The sequence below is a fragment of the Amblyomma americanum genome, chromosome 1, assembly GCF_052857255.1.
Source record: "Amblyomma americanum isolate KBUSLIRL-KWMA chromosome 1, ASM5285725v1, whole genome shotgun sequence".
In the NCBI taxonomy this organism is placed as follows: Eukaryota; Metazoa; Arthropoda; class Arachnida; order Ixodida; family Ixodidae; genus Amblyomma; species Amblyomma americanum.
Window position 1 is genome coordinate 8,432,012 of NC_135497.1, and position 18,440 is coordinate 8,450,451.

At 45.2% G+C, this 18,440-nt stretch overlaps 1 protein-coding gene across 7 annotated transcripts in view; it reads right to left on the reverse strand.

Annotated features, from left to right (window-relative positions):
- Positions 1-18,440, reverse strand: part of LOC144109669 (cyclin-dependent kinase 14-like) — a 223,840-nt gene that overhangs the window by 159,232 nt on the left and 46,168 nt on the right. For all 7 annotated transcript variants that reach the window (XM_077642475.1, XM_077642503.1, XM_077642508.1 and 4 more), the window contains one exon: positions 9,484-9,524. In XM_077642475.1, the coding sequence (XP_077498601.1) occupies positions 9,484-9,524 (41 nt within the window). The remainder of the gene's footprint in view (positions 1-9,483; positions 9,525-18,440) is intronic.

Here is an 18,440-nt window from a genome sequence, read left to right on the forward strand (position 1 = left end):
TGAAAAGTTAATCACTACCGGAAGATGATCGCTTCCGTACGGGTTATCGAGAACATCCCACTTAAAATCGGTAAAAACGGAAGAAGAGCTAAAAGATAAATCTATGCAACTCATTTTTCCTGAGGCTGGAGAGCAATATGTGGGTTTGCCTGTATTGAGTAGGCAAACATTATTGCACAGAATAAAATCTTCTAATATACGGCCCCTAGTGTCTGTCTGTTCACTCCCCCAGAAAGGGGAGTGTGCATTAAAATCCCCAACTACCAGATATGGCTCTGGTAGCTGATTAAAAAGTGATTCTAGGTCATGAAGTGTTACTGTGAGGTGTGGCTGAAGGTATACTGAACATATGGTAATTGTTTTAAAGCTAATGACGGTGACTGCAATGGCTTCATAATTCGTCTGCAGCTGGATTTCACGTGTTGCAACACCGCTCTTAACAACGACAGCAACACCTCCAGAGAGCCTATCTGCCTGCTCACGGTCACGGCGAAAGACTTTGTAATTCTTAAAAATATTTTTTTGTAAAGGTCCCAAATTGGTCTCCTGAAGGCACAGTGCTACAGGAGACATAGAGCGTAGGAGATCTGTTGCATCGCTGTAGTTATTTAAAATTCCACGGCAGTTCCAGTGGATAAGGAACGCCATGATTATTTTAAGGAGGAGTGTTTTGAGACCTCAGGTCCCTCCTTGTTGAGGGCCTGTTATCGTGGTTTTTTCTTTTTTCCGGTCAAGAGAGCCCCGTCGCCGTTGCGACCGAGGCGAGCTTTGACTTGTATCCATCGCCTCCATGGAGGCGCTGGAGTTCCGCGGGGAACCCGCGGGCAGGGGGGTGGTAGACTTCTCCCGAACGGGGGAAGCCTTGCGGGCTGCCGACTTGGAGGACGGCCGGCCCGTTGTTGGGGGTGGCATAGCAGCTCTCGCTGCATCTGCCAGGGGCGCGGATGGCCCTGCCTCAGCCTCACTAGGTGTGAACTGAACAGGTGCCTGAGACCGGTGTGATGCGCCGCGCCCGCGCACCACATCGGCGAAGTTTGTGTGGGGTGTTAAGGAGAAAGTGCCTTGCGACATTGCATAACGCTTTCTTGCCTCTTTAAAAGTGATATTATCTTTTGTCTTTATTGTAATGATTTCCTTTTCTTTTTTCCAGGCAGGACAAGACCTTGAGTAAGCAGCGTGCTCGCCTTCGCAGTTTGCACAGCGTGGCGCGGCGTCGCAGCCGTCTGATTGGTGGTCATTGGAGGCACATTTAGCACAGGTGTTGCGGCCGCGGCAGCTCTGGGAGCCGTGACCGAACTTCTGGCATTTGAAACAGCGTCTAGGGTTGGGGATATAAGGGCGAACGGAGATTTTTGCATAGCCTACCTCGATTGACTCGGGTAGGGTGCATGAGGCAAACGTCAGGACCAGGTGTTTTGTCGGAATCTCTTTGTTGTCTTTGCGGATTGTAATTCTGTGGACGTTGGTAACATTCTGAGGGTTCAGTCCTTCAAGCATCTCTTCCTCTGTTAGGTGCAGGAAATCATTATCTGAGATGACACCACGTACTGTGTTCAATGATCTGTGCGGTGTAACAGAGACAGGAATATCGCCAAAAGTTTCAATGTTTGCAAGCTTTGAAATCTGAGTTATGTCGAGCAGTTCGAGGAGGAGGTCACCACAAGCCAACTTTGTGACTTTGTACTGAGGGCCCAGGGATTCTGTAAGAACTCTTGAAACAAGGAACGGGGATATTTGTCTGGCTGGCTTTTCTGTTTCTTTACTGTGGACGATGTGGTACTTCGGAAAAGTTGTCTTCTTTTTACTGAAAAACTGTGTTGTGACATCGGTCCGTCCTCTTTTCAGAGGGCGATCATTATTAAGCAGGGAGGAAGCCATAAAAAATTTTGTTCTTCGGCCTTGGTGCCAGCCGCCCACCATGGAGCCCAACTAGGGGACAGGACAGGAACTTGAAAACAAGTCCTGCCCACGCCAGCTGTACACCATTGCTATAACCGAATATGACGAAACCCAGGATAGTTCGCCACACAGGGTTAACCCTAGCCGCCAGGAAAAAGGAAAAAACCAAGGAAGGAGGAGGAGACAGGAGAGTTGTAAGAAAGATGATAGGAAAGTAAAAGATGGAGGGGAGGATAAGGAAAAGACGACTGCCGATTTCCCCCGGTCGGGTCAGGCCGGAGGTGCCGTCTACAGGAAGCTGGGGCCAAAGTGGTGTGTTGCCTCCGCCGAGGGGCCTTAAGGGTCCAAACGCTCGGCATCGGCTCAACCACCAGGATCCCCTTTTCCCCGGACACGGCGATGCCACGCACGGCGAGGCGCGGGTGCTCGGGTCCGTGGTGATGCACAGTTCACCATCATCCCCTTGCGGGGATGTCCCTGCGGATGCTCGGGAACCCGCGGTGTCGCCACTCACCGTCGCGATGCCTGCAAGCTGCAGGCGCCCCCCTGCGGGGGTTTCAGTATTTTTTTAAAATACAACTAATAGATATCAGCTGAGGCACATTTCTGAAGTGGACGCAAACAACTATGCAAAGATCGTATGCCAGCTACTTCCGGTTCAAAATTTCTCCAACACACTACCTTTTGCATAGCATGCGTGCATCGTTTATTCACTCATTTATTTGTGCTGTGACATCGCTTATTGCAGAGTATCACCGTAAGATCAGCACGTGATAATAATAATAATAATAAACACCTTTATTTTCAGACAGCACATTTACAATTCTTAGGACAAGTCTGCCCAAGCCATAAAGGCCTGTCGGGCAGTACTCGGCAGTCGGTGAATGACATATGAAAAACAGGTGAGACAAGCAAGCAAACAATGATAAACCTTAATATGAAAAGCAAACAAGAAAAAGAAAACAGATTAAATAACCGACATATGGGTTTTTAAGAAGTTCCTTAATTGTGACAGCGAAGAAACTGAAAAGATCGAATCAGGCAAAGAATTAAAAATTTTGGGTATGTAATAATTACGAGTGAAGTGGCCATAATGAGTGTAGCAGCGAGGTACCGTGAAACGGGAGTGATGTCGAAAAGAACGAACAGGAATGAAAGGAACCAAAAATTCGCTCTCCCAAAAGTGAGCACGAATAACTACATGATGGAAGAGGGCATCAAACGAGGGCAGCTGTAAAAGCGAAAACAAATTGCAGTCAGGTGAAGCATCCGTGTTGTATGCCACGGATCGAAGGATGTTTCTTAGTATGGCATTTAACTTCATTCGCCAAGTTTTTGAGCAATGATAATATACAGTGACTCCATATCTGAGGATACCATAAATAAGAGCATGCGGAACAAGCTTGCGAGTCTGAAAAGGTAATAAATATCGAACATTGTATAGTACACATGATAAACCACGAAGCTTGTTACATACTACAGTAAGGTGACTGTTCCAAGACATATCTCTGTCAAAAAGTATACCAAGGTACTTAACACTATTTGAAAAATTAATAGGAATGCAACAACAATTAAGACAATGCGAAGAATGTAAGAACAATGGTTCAACAGACGAAATCTTTTTATGGGGATTATGAAAACAAATTAGTTTAGTTTTTTGTTGATTAATTGAAATCGAATTATTTAAAAAAACCAGTCCATAACATGCACCACATCTGTTCTAAGAGCCTCCATGGCCAGAAGCAACGAAGCATTTGTTGACAACAATAACGTGTCATCGGCGTATTGAAAAACATAACATTCTGTCACAGCATTTGATAAATCATTTACAAATAAATTGAAAAGCAAAGGCGATAAAACAGAGCCCTGTGGAACACCTGCCGACAGAAATGATTCAGAACTTCGATGCCCGCTGATTTCAACAACTTGAGCCCGATTAGAAAAATAGACTTTCAGCAAATTATTAAAAGGACCCCTAAACCCCATGACATCAACTTTCTCAAGCAGTAGGTGATGCCGAGCACAATCGAAAGCTTTGCTAGCATCCAAAAACAGACCACATGCGAGTTGGTTATTATCAAAACATGAGTAAATAATATCAGTAAAAGTTTCTAATAACAAAACAGTTCCTTTACCTGCAATGAAACCAAACTGTGCCTCTGATAGGATATTATTCGTGAAAACAAAACTGTACATAACTTGGAATAGGTGCTTTTCAAGAATCTGCGCAATCGCAGGTAGAATTGAAATAGGCCTGTAATTTTCAATATCTTTTAAAGAACCACTTTTATGTAATGGTTTAACTATGGCAACTTTTAAATTGTGTGGAATGAAGCACTCAGTAATGAAGCCGTTCAACATAAAAAGAAGTACCGACTGCAAATTCGTAAAATTCCGTTGGAGGTCACTCATTCTTATATTGTCAATACCTGCAGCTTTCTTCGAATTGAAGCTAAAGATTATGCTATGAAGGTCCTGGGGTGTAATAGTCGGGAGAAAAGCTGAAGAAGCTGTGCAATACAAAGGCCGTGGAACCTCATAGTGGGATAAAGGAAACTTCCTGGAAACCTGAGAGAAAAATGCATTAAACTCGGAGGCTGCAGAGGGCAAATCTTTGAAGGATTTGGCAAATGAATCGCTAATGGATTGTTTCGGGTTTCGTCCAAAAAGGCAATTGATAGTTGACCAAGTTTTACGTGAAGAGTGTTGGTTGTTACGAAAAGCCGAATTGAAATAGTTACGTTTCGAAGCTCGAATCATGGCAGTGACTTTATTTCTAAGCAACCTGAAATTATCTTTGAGGAGTGTGTTTTTGGGACTACGCTTGCAACGTGTCCAAAGGGCGTCTTTTTCTGCAATGGCCTTCAGAATGTCACTTGTTAACCAAGGAAGGTTTGGGTTGCGTTTTTTGATCACTTTGACCTTTTGTGATGAGGCTATTATAGAACTGACAACCTGCACAAACCTGTCATACACGTTAAAAGAATTAACTTCCTCGAGGAAAGAGACCCAGTTAAAATTGGCTATAAGGTTATCAAATGTGGCAGTGTCTGTATATGAAATTCGCTCCTTATTGGGGTATGATTTATTTAAAGAAGGAAAAAGAATATGAGAACCTACAAAGGGGAGTATGAACACATCCTGAGAACAGAAATTGACAATAACGAAAGGTAAGAGTGTTTTGTCGCGGTTATAATTAAGATGCCAGTGTAAGCTGGTTGTTCTGTGAATGCACAGCAATCGGTTTCACATGCGTTTGAACTAGTTTATTGCGTCGGTCATTACATTTTTTTTTTTGCCACCCTACGAAGGCAACGAAGGACTGAAGCGGGCACAGTTCAGCAGGCGATAGATGTAATTTCCTCACAGCATGTAAAAGCTGCCAGTAGGCTAGCAAACCATCCATACATGCCACTGCACACAGCGCGTCTCAACACGTCGCACTGCATAGGCATAGAAAATCTTTTACCATTTACATTATTTTGGTTACATTTCGTGTGAAAGTACACCCCGAAGTAGAGCATAGCCGACGTCCTGTTGGTCTTGCAATGATGCAATACAATCAGCGATGTTGCAGTGAAAATTAGTGTCAGACGCAATATTAACACAGCGACTGCCATGAAGAGAGTGAGCAGGGGAAGAAATTTGGAACCAGAAGTAGTAGTAGCAGACGACTTTCTCATGATCCTCTGCGCTGAATCTGGAAACGCACCTCATCCATTAGCTCAAATTAATTATGCCATATTTTTTGCATTCACTTTACAGTCGCATGTGTTTGGATCGTTTGAATATGTTCGCATTTTCCGTTGCTGCTGATTCTGTTGTACCTAATGCCCATATATGTGGAATTGTTCATTTTCAACTTGACATTCATAGATCGCCAGGAGTGCTCATTTCGCTCCTGGCGCAATGGTGCAGCAGTTAATCGATTTGCCACTGCCCCGGCAGGCGGCAGTTTCAAACACAACGACGGGGCTTGTGAGACGCAGGCTGCTCAGGAAGTAGCCTCTCGCGGAGGTAAGCCGCCTCACGACCCTTTTAGCACCCCTCCCCGTTTTAGGGGAATCCCCCCAGGGTGGACTAGATTTGTAACAAGGTAGTATTTACTCACTGGCAGCCACCCAAGCACAGCCACACGGCTACAAGAGAAAGCTGTACAGCTTTCTCAGAAACTTCGCAGCTAAAGAAAAATTCGTCCTGGTCTGGGGTTTGAACCCGGGACCACCACTTCACCGGAGCAGTCGCTCTACCAACTGAGCTAACCGGGACGGCAAGCTCATGGTAGGGCGAGAGCAAATTGATCAATAATTCGAAGTGGGAACAGTGTTGGTCAAAGGTTTTAGGGGAATCCCCCAAGGTAGATTTGTAATAAGGGAGTAATTACTCATTGGCACCGAACGCCAACTATAACCCCCACCTCCACCATTCTCTTCACAATTATCACCAAATATTACGGCGCTGCGTCCAGGCCTGCACACTTCCCTCCCCCTATTTGCTTTCCCGCATCCACCCGGGAGGATACACCCCCTCCTGTACACAGTGCACCCACCGTCATGCTACTCTTACCTACATTCTCAGTGAATGCCTTCCGGGGGCCCGGAGCTCCTGACCACTTGAGAGGAGCGGGATATCCTACTGGGCTCGATGGACCCGGCCAGGCAGAAGATCGCCACTGACTGGGCCGCCCACGTCATGGAACTCCATGAACTCATGAACATATAGCGCAGTGGGGTCGTACGGGGACCCAAGGACCTACGTGTCCCAAATCCTATGGTAAATCAAGTTCTCTCTATTTCTCTCGCGACCAGATATTAACTGGCCCCTGGCATTGTCGACAGTTTGCTCACAATCCGGTGAGCAGGTTGTCACCTTCTACAATGTCCTAAATGTATGATGCCGGTACGATACCTGAACCAGCACGATATATACATTACTCTGAATGCTATCTAAGACAACAAATATCTTTGAATCAAAATACTGCACAACGCGATTGAATCAACTGGTGGAGCATGACAGAGAAGCAATTCTGAATCTGTGCTTTCCAAGTTGGAGGAGCTGTTCTAACAAGTCCTACAAATAGGTTTCTCATCAAGACTGGCTTAAAATATTTCCCATTATAGAAGCGCAAAGTACGTTCACTCGTTAAATATGTCGTATTTTTGCACTGCGAAGCGCAGCACACGAAGAGTGAATGAGGTAACATTTTTACCAAAACTAAAGACATATGCTGCATTGCCCCACAAGTGGGGCTGAAATGTGTCCGCATCCGATTCCCTCTGAATCATTACGGCTCGGGTTCAGTTCCAAGGGGGCGAAAAATATTGCAGCGAAGCTTCGTAAAGTCTCAAATGATCACAGCCACACGCAACCGTTTTCTGCAGACTGTTGTAGTTCTTGGCTGGCCTTAAAATGAGCGCAACAGTGAAGTAGAGTTCAGTTCATTGTGGACGCGGGACAGCCCAAAAGTTTTTAGAACACGACAGCTGGTGGAGGAGCTCTTTCAAAGATGGAGTCTGCCACTCAGTCCTCGTCGATAGTCTTCCCAGACAAAAAAAAAAACATATATGGACCAATTGGGAATCTCAATTTAATCCAAATGCAACCGATTGGAGATCCAATTGGACAAAGCTGGATTCAATAGGAAGCAGCAACCACAACTGGATGGTCCAGTTGGATTATCCAACTGGTTTTGCAGATTCCAACTGGCTATTCCAATTGGTGTCACGTCGCCCAGTTGGATAAAGCAACTGGGAGAAATTACACCAATTTTAGAACCTTAGGGAGCAACTAGAATTTGCAAAGCATATTATCGAGCAGTATCGCAAATATCGAGCATGTTAAACTTCCATCTGCACATTCCTGGTTCCCGAGATTCCAAGTGGTATACCAGTAAACAAAAAAAAATTGGCAGTGGTTCAGCTCTGGTTAAACCCGGAGTGACGTGATAGCTACAGCTGGTCGAGTGGAACTTGCTCAGTTGAATTGCAAAGTCAGTCTTTCGCTGCTCCGTTTCGCTGGGCATTCCTTCTTCATCTTCGTCCCACTTGACATAGCACATGCACACAGCTGTGGCAGCTCAAGTTTCGCCGGCGCGCCGCGCCGCCGGCAGCAGCAGCTGCTCCGCACCACGTGGCTGGTCACGAGACCAACCACGTTACAAGGCATTGCGTATGCAGGGTAGCTAGTTTTTTTAGCACAATCTCTCCTTCATCCTTCAACAGATCTGCTGTTACTTGAACCCACCAGCTGCTTTTCCATTTCCATTTCTCCTAAGACTTTCTTTACCTCCTCTTTCGTTACTGGCCAGATGACTCATTGCTGTGCGCTACTGTCTCTCACATTTACGCTCCGATTACAATGGCTACTGTATAGATTTGTGTAGAACTCTTCGGCTACTTTAACTTTATCTTATCCATATTGCTAATGACATTGCCCTCGTCTCTTAACACCTACATCTGGTTTTTGCCTATGCCTCTTTACCGCTTTTAGGCTACCTCCCTTTCTTAGAGCATGCTCAATTTTCTCCATATTAGCCTTCCTTCACCACTCTATTAATGGAGTAAAAAATTCTGTCGACGAACAGGCTTCCTTTATAAGCGCCCTAGAAAAGCCACAAAAATTATACCTAGCACAAGCACCTTCGTCTTGGCACAATGCAGCACTTGCAACAGTGTCACGGTGCAACTTCACAACGAAGATGTTGCAAATTTGTGTCCGTGCAGAAACAAAGTGCTCCCAACCCATGCAAGCCTGGTTTTTTTATCACACTCTTTATCAGAACAAAAGAGGGCGACATCATCAGCACAGAACAAGGTCTTAATTTTACACTGTACTAGCGAGAAAGCAGGACCACTGGCAGTGCAGCGCACTCAGTGGACTTCACCTATGGAGATCCAGCACTATGCACCAATGCTCCTAAAGGCACAAATGACAGCCGTCCTAGTGGCACCACCTGTCGTGCACAGCGCCAACTGCTCCCTGTAAACGGACTCGTCTATTTAAGAGACACCTTGCTAGAGAATTACCCAGTTGGAAGTCAGATGCACTACCTTTTGCTGACAAACGTGCGAACCTCTCAAGAAAATGGCACTTGCACATTGGCAAGCAGCAGTATGACCAAAAAAGAGACTCGGTGGCTGAAAGTACCAGCTGACAAACGCTGCGATACGTGGCAGATTGCACCTCAAAATAAGCGCAACATTTCAACATCACATCAATGCGCGCATTCTAGCCCATAATGCGTACACATCTCTCTACATTCAAACCGGTGTTTGAGGGTACAAAGGCCTTGACTAAGGCCATCATGCACCAAGAGCAGAGAGAAATATGTCAGCTCACTGGGATGTCCCAATCTGTTTAGGAGCTTCATTGCACGAAAACGTACTTGGTACGACCAGCACGAACTTTGGCTGCAGCAGCAGCAGAGCGCTGCACGCACTCTGGAGGCCGTCGCAGGAAATTCAAGCAGAGGCTGTGCGCAATTTGAATGCTACTAAGAGGAAAAGGATTGCAAAAGTAAAAGGAGCAGCGGCGCCTCCTAATAGCAGCTCTTCTCAAGCTAGAGTCCAGCAAATGAGTGCTCACCTCATTCTCCCCATCGGGCAGGATCACCTCCTTGGACAGCGCTGCAACAAGACGAGAAAAGCACTCATGAGACCAAGTTTGCAATGACGGCGAGGCCAGACAGCGCCCGAGTGATGCGCCCCACCTGGCATTACCAAGCCAACGCACACAGTCCCACACACCCGATGCCGGAATGGCAGGGCTGAATCACGCCCGTATTTCGATTATAGGTCACCATCATCATTATCAGCCTGACTACGTCCACTACAGGGCAAAGGCCTCTCCCATGCCTCTCCAATTAACCGTCCTTTGCCAGCTGCGGCCAACATATTACAGCAAAATTCTTAATCTCATCCACCCACCTAGCTTTCTGCCGCCCCCCCCCCCCACCCCCCCCCACCCCCCCCCCCCCCCCCGCTATGCCTGCTTTCTTTAGAATCCACTCCGTTACCCGTAAGGACCAGTGGTTATCTTGGCTTGGGAAGGGCATGTAATACGATTATAGGTAAGCGGTGTTTAATGTCACAAAGCAACACATGCGCACTGAAGGATGGCATAGCAGAGGGCTCTGGACCAATTTAGACCACCTGGGGCTCTTTAATGTGCGCTGATGACAGCAATGCTGCAAAAACGGGGTGGAAAATTTCTTTACTGAAACATCCTTGAGTTTCAAAGGAATCTGAAGAGCACAACTCGTGGCTGCAGCATCGAGGTGAAGAGTGCATCACCTCGACCAATATCGTGGCCCGCATTAACATCTGGTCGTCCGTGGAGCATTGAACACGTAGACTATCTCATTGAGACAGCAAGTCTCACTGGCAACCCGTGGCCTCTTGACCGGTGTCTCATGAGGAACCTGCTGCAGGAGCTCATTGTGCAAATTTGCTCGCACTGTCTTGTGGCTCTCCTTTCCTCTAAGTGGCACCTGCAGTCAGCCAACACTACCTAACCTTTCCCAGCCAGTGTGCTTGTCTATGACGTCACGAAGTGGAAGCCAGGCACCGCCTCAGGGTGGTGACATGCATCATGTGGCCCTGAAGCCGAGTCGGCGTTCGGGTCAGCTTGCTCTTCCTTGCAGGCGCAGCATGCTTAGCATCCACACACGGGTAAAACAGTTCGAAATATAATCTTCCCAACAAGCTAAGTGCTTGTGACATCGCTGCCCCTTTGGAATCACTGGCTGAAACCAAAGACTGCAAACTTTTTGATTAGGAAAACAAGCTTCATGCCACGCGTGTAGTGTGCTGTGCAGTTGCGGGACAGGTACGGCTACAGAAGACTCGTACCACTTTGCCAAATGCCGTTAGCGAAGGGGACGTGGAACTGGCACAACAGTTCATATTCTTATGCATTTCGTGCTCTTCAGCACAGCAGTCCATCATCGGGACCCACGACTATGAGGTCTTCACATCATCACCGACACAATACGGAGATGAGGGAACCATTGCGTGCAGTGCCGCTGAGTTCGACCGATGCCCGTTACCAGTCTACAGACATTGGGGTGCAATAACGACACTCACTTGGTACTGTTACCAATGGATGGAAAATCCATCTTTCCTCACACCTTCAGACTGTTGGCTGATTGCACCCAAATAAATAGTTGTACTTACAAGAGTATCCCGTAAATTTCCACTAACAATCCACTAACAAAGCAGAGAGAGGTAGCGGAGGGTGGTCTACATCTTCTATAGAAAAAAAAAACTGCGCTGACCCCTATTTTCTTTAGGAGAAAAAGTTGAAATGCATGCAAAGATGTTGGCTGCACTCCAGCAGCCTCCATGCAAGAATTACCTGTAAAGTTCACCCTGGATGACAGTATCCTTGAGGCAAATAGCCTATCAATTGTAGCAGATTTTACTGAAAATATATTGCACTGCAAAACATAACTCTTTAAATTAACTTTCCATCATCTCATAACTCCGTCTGACAGACTCGGTCTACTCTGATTAAAGGAGTATTGACGCCTAACGTTTCGGTTCGTGGTTTCTTTGTAATCGTGTGTACAGCATTATTATATGTGGATTTTCATTCTCCAATGTTCCTTGAACTGAACCAGTTGAACAGCCTCCCATCCCGGCCAGCAGCGGAAGGTGGCCCAAGTGGCGGTCACGAGAACCAACAGCGCTGCAGTCAAGTCTTGTTCGAGCGCTGTAGTCTGCTAGAGCCATATCAAAACATAGGAATGAGAGGCGGAGTAACCATGTTCGCGGGGCATTTTCTTTTCTACTTTTTCCTGAAGCTCACTTCTATTCGACATTGAAGCGAAGTGTTTATATCTAAAGTACCTCCTCTCAGCTCTGGCTGTGAACCAAATGTTCGTTTTCATTGCTCGTCATTCAGGGTGAAAGATGTCTTCGTTGGCGTTGGGCTGTCTGAGACAGGTGCAAAAAATCTGCGGTGGTTGTATGTGGGTGCCTGAAAGAAATTTTATTGCGAACTGTGTGTATATAATGTGGAACTGCTGAGATCAACTGTGAAACAATTGCACAGAGGAGCTAATTGAACGCTAGCGCTAATCGGTTCCTCTATACCGCCCAGTAATACGCACTGTGACCACCATGAAAACCTCAGATACATACAGCTGCGCAGTTTGTGTAATTGCAACGTGTCCATGAGACAACTACCGCAGTAGTGGTTTTAAAGCGTGCGCTCACTGTATGCACACGGCGCGTATAGACTCCCAAAGCATCACCGAGTGGCACTGCTGCGCCACTCGCAGCTGTGCTGCATTAGCACTAGTGCAGAATGAGCACTAGTGCAGCATTAGCAGTGGAGCATTAGGAGGTGCAGGTGCGGACAAAAGTAACTGAGTGCCTTCAAACCTTCTTCATGAGTTGGAAAACTCGACACTTGTTCGCAACTCGACTGAGTTCATCAAGAAGGTAAGCAATGTATCACCGGACGATGAAAAACACATGGTTTTGTTTGACGTCAAGTCGCTTTTCACATGCGTTCCTCTTGACCAGGCCGTACGACGATGACGAACACATGGTTTTGTTTGACGTCGTCACTTTTCACACGCGTTCGTCTTGACCTGGCCCTACAAATTGTACGGCCTGGTCAAGAGGAACACATGTGAAAAGCGACTTGAAGTCAAACAAAACCATGTGTTCATCATCGTCCGGTGATACATTGCTTACCTTCTTGATGAAGTCAGTCGAGTTGCGAACAAGTGTCGATCAGAGACCGACAAATTTGCTCTGCTGCCCTTGAAGCTGACAATTCTTTACCACAAAGAACCCTCACTGAATTTCCAGATCTCCGCAGGCTCTTACAGTTCTGCTTGGACAACACTTATTTCGTCTTCCAAGGCTCTTTTACCGACAACTTCAGGGCACGCCAATGGGCAACTCTACTAAGTGACTGTCGCGAATGTGACTATGGAATTTGTCGAGCGCCGTGCCCTTGAAACATTCCCATCACCACCATGAATTTTTCTTAGATATGTAGATGAATGCTTTTCCCACATTCAGAAAGATGATTTGCTGGCCTTTTCATCCCATTTGAATTCCACTGAAGAAGCATTTGATTTCACCTTTGAAGAATAAGTGAATGGTGCGTTTCCCTTCCTGGACGTATTGGTAAAGCGAAACAGTGAAAATCTATCATTCAGCATTTAAAAGAAGCCCACAGACACCAGAAGATACCTTAACTTCAAATCTGTTCACCCAGCCACTCAAAAGAAATCTGTTGCCACAACCTTGTTTAAACGAGCAGAATGCATATGCAGTTTTTGTGAAGACCCCACAGTGGACTTTGATACTGTACGGCAAGAACTCGCACGCAACGATTACCCAGCTGCTTTTGTGGCGTCCGTAGAAAAGCAGTTATCTTGCCCAACACATGAAGCTCCCGTGTCGTCCCCTGTGAAACGTGCCGCTGTTCCCTACACACCCAGAATAAGCGAAGCCTTGGTGCACATTCTGCGTACATTCCAAGTTCACGTTGCCCATGCCCCACAAGAAAACTACGAAACGCGCTGGTTAACGTCAAAGACATTCTCCCTAAAGAAAAGTGCCCTGGCATTGTTTACAGCGTCCCGTGTTCCGGATGTGACAGTGTCTACATCGGCGAGACTGGCGATTTTAAAAACGCCTAAAACAACCTTGTAATGATGTTAAAAACCGAAACATGAACTCTAATGTTATCGCCGAACACTCCGTATCAACCAGCCACAGTATCGACTGAGGTAGGGCACACGTGCTGGCGACTGAAAAGAATCTGTTCCGTCGCCTTCACCTCGAATCATTGTTCATTCAAACTACTAATCACACCCTCAATCGAAACACCAGAAATCTCACCCCTGTATACGCACGCTCCCTGCACACTCTTTTCAAGCGTATTTAATCCTGGTGCACTACCTAATTCTCCTCATTGTGAGCAAGGCTCCCGTACGGGAGGCGAAATGTATTGTTTTTTTGTTTTTACTTCTGCTTGGCATCCCCCCCTTTAAGTTTTATTATGCTTGTTCCCGACCAAACGAGATTTCGTCCAACTCTCAACTTCATATTCCAGATTTTTCCACAAAGAAAAGTAACGCAATAGTAATCAATTACTGTATTAAAATATGCAGTTACTTTTCTGGGGCAGGAGATGACCACTGTAATCAGTTACATTTCAGATGGGATAATTGTAATCTGTTACTTATTTCCAGTAACATGTACAAGACTGCTCAAGAGCAGTAATGACAACGAATATAAAAGCAGCAATTACACTGTAGTTTTTTCACGCCTCACATAACTTATGAGCACACTTTTCAGTCATCGTTCAGCTGTTGAAACCAAAACAAAAACAGCATGACAGAAAAATTCAATTATAAATTATTTAGCAGTCATGGGCAAATACCAAGTGGTGATTCATGCATAGTAATGACTTTCGCATCAATGTAGAGAAGAAAATGTGCAACGAAAATTGGGCGTCTATAGACCTTTAAAGGTAAGGCAGACTCTCTGTAGGACTTTCCTTTATCCATGCCTGTCATGTTGCTTGCTATGCGTTCTAGCCTGCAAAGCATACTTAGTTATGTTACATGCTCTAAATTCTGTGCAGGCAGTTCAGGTACACTGCATGCTGCCAGATTGTCTCACAGAATGACCGAACTGCAGGAAACCAACTGCACTGCCAGAAGATTGTATTGATCCGCCATTCACTTTCGAAAGTGCAGAAGTCAGCCGGACAGCCAGCAGACTCTCCGCGGATGGAGCCAATTCCGCCAGTTTTCCCCTTTTGCCGTCCTCCCACCCAGCGATCTCGGAAGTGACGAGGGCGTGTCGGCAGCAGGTTTTTATCAAAATTTCGGCTTTTATGGACAGAATTAAGAAAAAATTGACACGCAATTTACAAGGTCCCTTCTTACCAACCACTTCAGCTCATGCAATTCTAAAACTTTCAGCTTCACTTCAATGAGCAAGCCCATCCACTGGAGACACGCTGTACAAAGGAAGGCACAGTCGGCCACTTTAAGCCACTATGTACATGCATGAGTAAGCTGTGGCTACAATATATACACATCGGGTTACGAAAACTGAAAGCAAAGCACTAAATGCATATTAGACATGCACATGCCGTAACGCAAGAACGCAAACAGAAAGAATAAACGGAAAACGAAAGAGACCAAAAAGTGACTACAAAAGTAGCAAAGCACAAAGGGGCTGGCACTGAGCATACTGCTAAGAGGGAGACACACCGTGCTTCACCTTGGTAGGGCCCGGCAAGAAAGCTCGCCAGGTGAGGCTGCATGTCTTCGGTTGCGGAAGTCCGCCATCCGACATCCATTACACAGGTGACAGCATCCTCAGATTCTACTGGTGTGTGGAATGCTTGTGTTCAGTAGCACCACTTGTGCCTCTGAGCTTGCTTGTGATACCACTGGGCACCCGCGCAAACTCTCTAAACCGTGACACGTAGGCCCTCAGGTCTGCGATGTGGAAGCAGCTCAGGTGTTTCCACAGGAATTGAAATTAGGGGGGATGTTGAGGATAGAGAAGAAGCTGTAGCAATTTTTGGTTTGTTATTTGAGCAGTTGATGTGTCGCGTAGGACTAGCAACGTTTATGACTCCAACAATCATGACAAAGGTTGCGAACAATCAATTCACTTTACACAAAGACTCAAGTCGTACCATTCACAGACAAAACTAAAGAACAATGACTACACAAAATGTGGCGAGAAACAACGCACCAGTTCAGACTACCAGAAATGTACGTTATAAAAAAAAAGCTGTTTAATGCCATTTGCATAAATCAGACATGAAAAAGGCTGCAAAAACACACACACTCATGCACTAGGCATAATAGATCAACTCAATAATTGAATACACATACCAGGAAGTCTAATCCATGCTGAACACTGTACACACACGTGGAAGGTTTTATATCGGAGCTTTGATATTGGCAAGGGCAATATGCATGACACTGACAAATCTAGGCACAACTTTATGGCTATTAAAAACAATTGCCTGATTATGTACAGTCTTTGCCAAAAGTAACTGAGCATCGGCGACGGCAATGAGAGCGAGATATCTGCCGAGCGGCGGCTGTGGTCCCTGGCGCTGGCTGCTGCTCCCCGGCTGCGAGTGTAAACTGGGTGATGTACAAGCTCGCACTCTTGCCCTCCTTCCTTGGATAATGAAAAGTAAGCAAGCAGTATGTGCAGTAAGCAATTTCATGCCTTTGGAGTGCTGTCACACCGAGGAAGAGCACAAGCTTAAATCAGCCAGTTTATTTTTTATTTATTTACAAAATACTGCAGACGGAATTGGTCCGAGGAGGAGAGGGTGCAATCATTTGTTAATAAGTACTGTGCCTTAGAATCAGGAACAATAGAGCGGTTACAAATAAGTTTACACAAGAATTTATACACTGACAGAAATAGTTTCAAAACAAAGTACATGGTGTGGAATTATATGCCACAAACATTGCCGAATAAACAAAGAAGTACACTATGGCTCTGCTTACAAATAATTTCTAATCACAGATATATAAGCTCTCACGACATTGGAAAAAGGAAAGGTGACTCTTTAGGCAAGGAGTTCCAATCCGATACTGTGTTAGCAAAGAATGAAAATTTATACGAATTTGTGCGGGCAACGATTGGCTCGACGCTACAAATGTGGTTAAGTCTGGAAGGCCTGGCTCTGCCCTTTTCCAAATTATCTGGTAGTTGAATCCCTAATTTTCCAAAACAGAGAAAAAAGCACAGCCAGGCAACCATTCTTCTTCCAGCGAACGGTTCAAGGGCTGCCTGAAGTAACCAAGGCAGATGGACAGTCTCTTCGTTTATACCGGTTATACATGAATCAAACTCCTAACCTTTGGATCTATTCTAATTATCCTATGTTGGTTGCAGTGTGTAAATCCCATAATATGCTTGGGCATTCAAGAGTGGGTCAAACTAGGGATTTGACTGCTTGAAGCTTAAGTGCACTTGATGAAATGCCAAGTTAAGGTTTTAAAAAACCTGGCTTTTCCTCGCAGATACTGGAGATATGAGTCGACTATTTAAAATCCAATAAGGCCACCCCCAGATACCTACATTCATCTACTTGACTAATTAAGTTGTCCCTAATACCATATTTAAATTCCATTTTGTTGACCTTGTTGGTAGCACATAAATAAACGGTTTTGTTAATTACCTGTCATGTTCCACTTTTTATACCAATCTGCTAAAGCTGCAGTTTCGCATTAACAAGCTGGTTGGACACAGAATGAATACTTTAAAAAATAATGCAGCCATTGGCGAATAACCTGGCAGGTGTGCTCGGTTCCAAAACACTTAACCGATCACTAATGAAAATATTAAATAAAACAGGTCCCAAGACCTAGCCTTGTGGAACACCCGATTAAACATCTAGAAACCGAGAGCAGTGCCCTTCAATGTCCACATAATGTTTTCGATATCTTAGATATGACACAACCCAGGCTATGATTTGAGATGGGATGCCTCTTGCTTTCGTTTTACAGTCATGGTCCAGCCATTCAAGTTCTGGAGCACTTTTTGGAGCCGAAAAATATCAATTTTTAGAGAACCTTTATACAAGAACGATAATCCTGGAGCAACCCGAGAGCAGCATGAACGGAATAAAAAAGTCACCCGGAAGGGTTTGTTCCTAACGAGATAACGTTCAGCCATGTGTAGCTCGGAAAAAAAAGAACAGAAGGAAGGTGTTCACAAAAAACAGTGACAATATTTTATTAATGCTGACACTGTCTTGCACACAAGTTCAGCCTACCATAATCGACTGAAGTACAAAGAGCACGTTCCCTAGAACCAATCTTTTTTCATGTTGGCTCTACAGTTAAACCTGGTCATAACAAAATTAAAAAAGTCAGATTTTTCATTACATCGAGGTTTTCGTTACATGCAGTTTTCATGAGAAGAGTTGAAAGGACACTGCAGAACAATAACCAATATAGGAAATAAATGTAGGAAATAAATGCAGCCGAGCGCCACAACCACTGATCCACCGCGGCGGCCACTGTGTTTTCTTGAATAAAATTCCTCGAAAAGAACATCTTGCCGTGGATGCCAAGCTCAGCCAGATCCTGAAGAATTCCAAAACCTCGAGGATGCATCATATGCCTTCTCTAAATCAAAAAAGACAGCAAGACAGTGTTTATGCACGAAAGCTTCTTGAACAGTATTTCCAAGACAAACTAGGTGACCTGTAATGGAGCGTACTTTCTTAAAACCGAATGATCGATGTCAAGAAGTTCACAGGATTGAAGGACAAAAGTTAATCCTATATTCAGGATGCTTTCAAAGGATTAGGCGAAGCAAATGGTAAGGGCATGGGTCTATAACTACTAGGAGAGGTTGATGGCTTCCCAGGTTTAAGACCATAACACAACAATAGCTCTTTTCCAGGCCTTGGGTATTTTCCTCGATACCCACACTTTAACGAGTCTCTAAAGAGGTTCTACGGCAAGTTCAGAGAGATTGGCTAGCATTTGGTAATGTATTTCATCCAGGCCAGGTTAG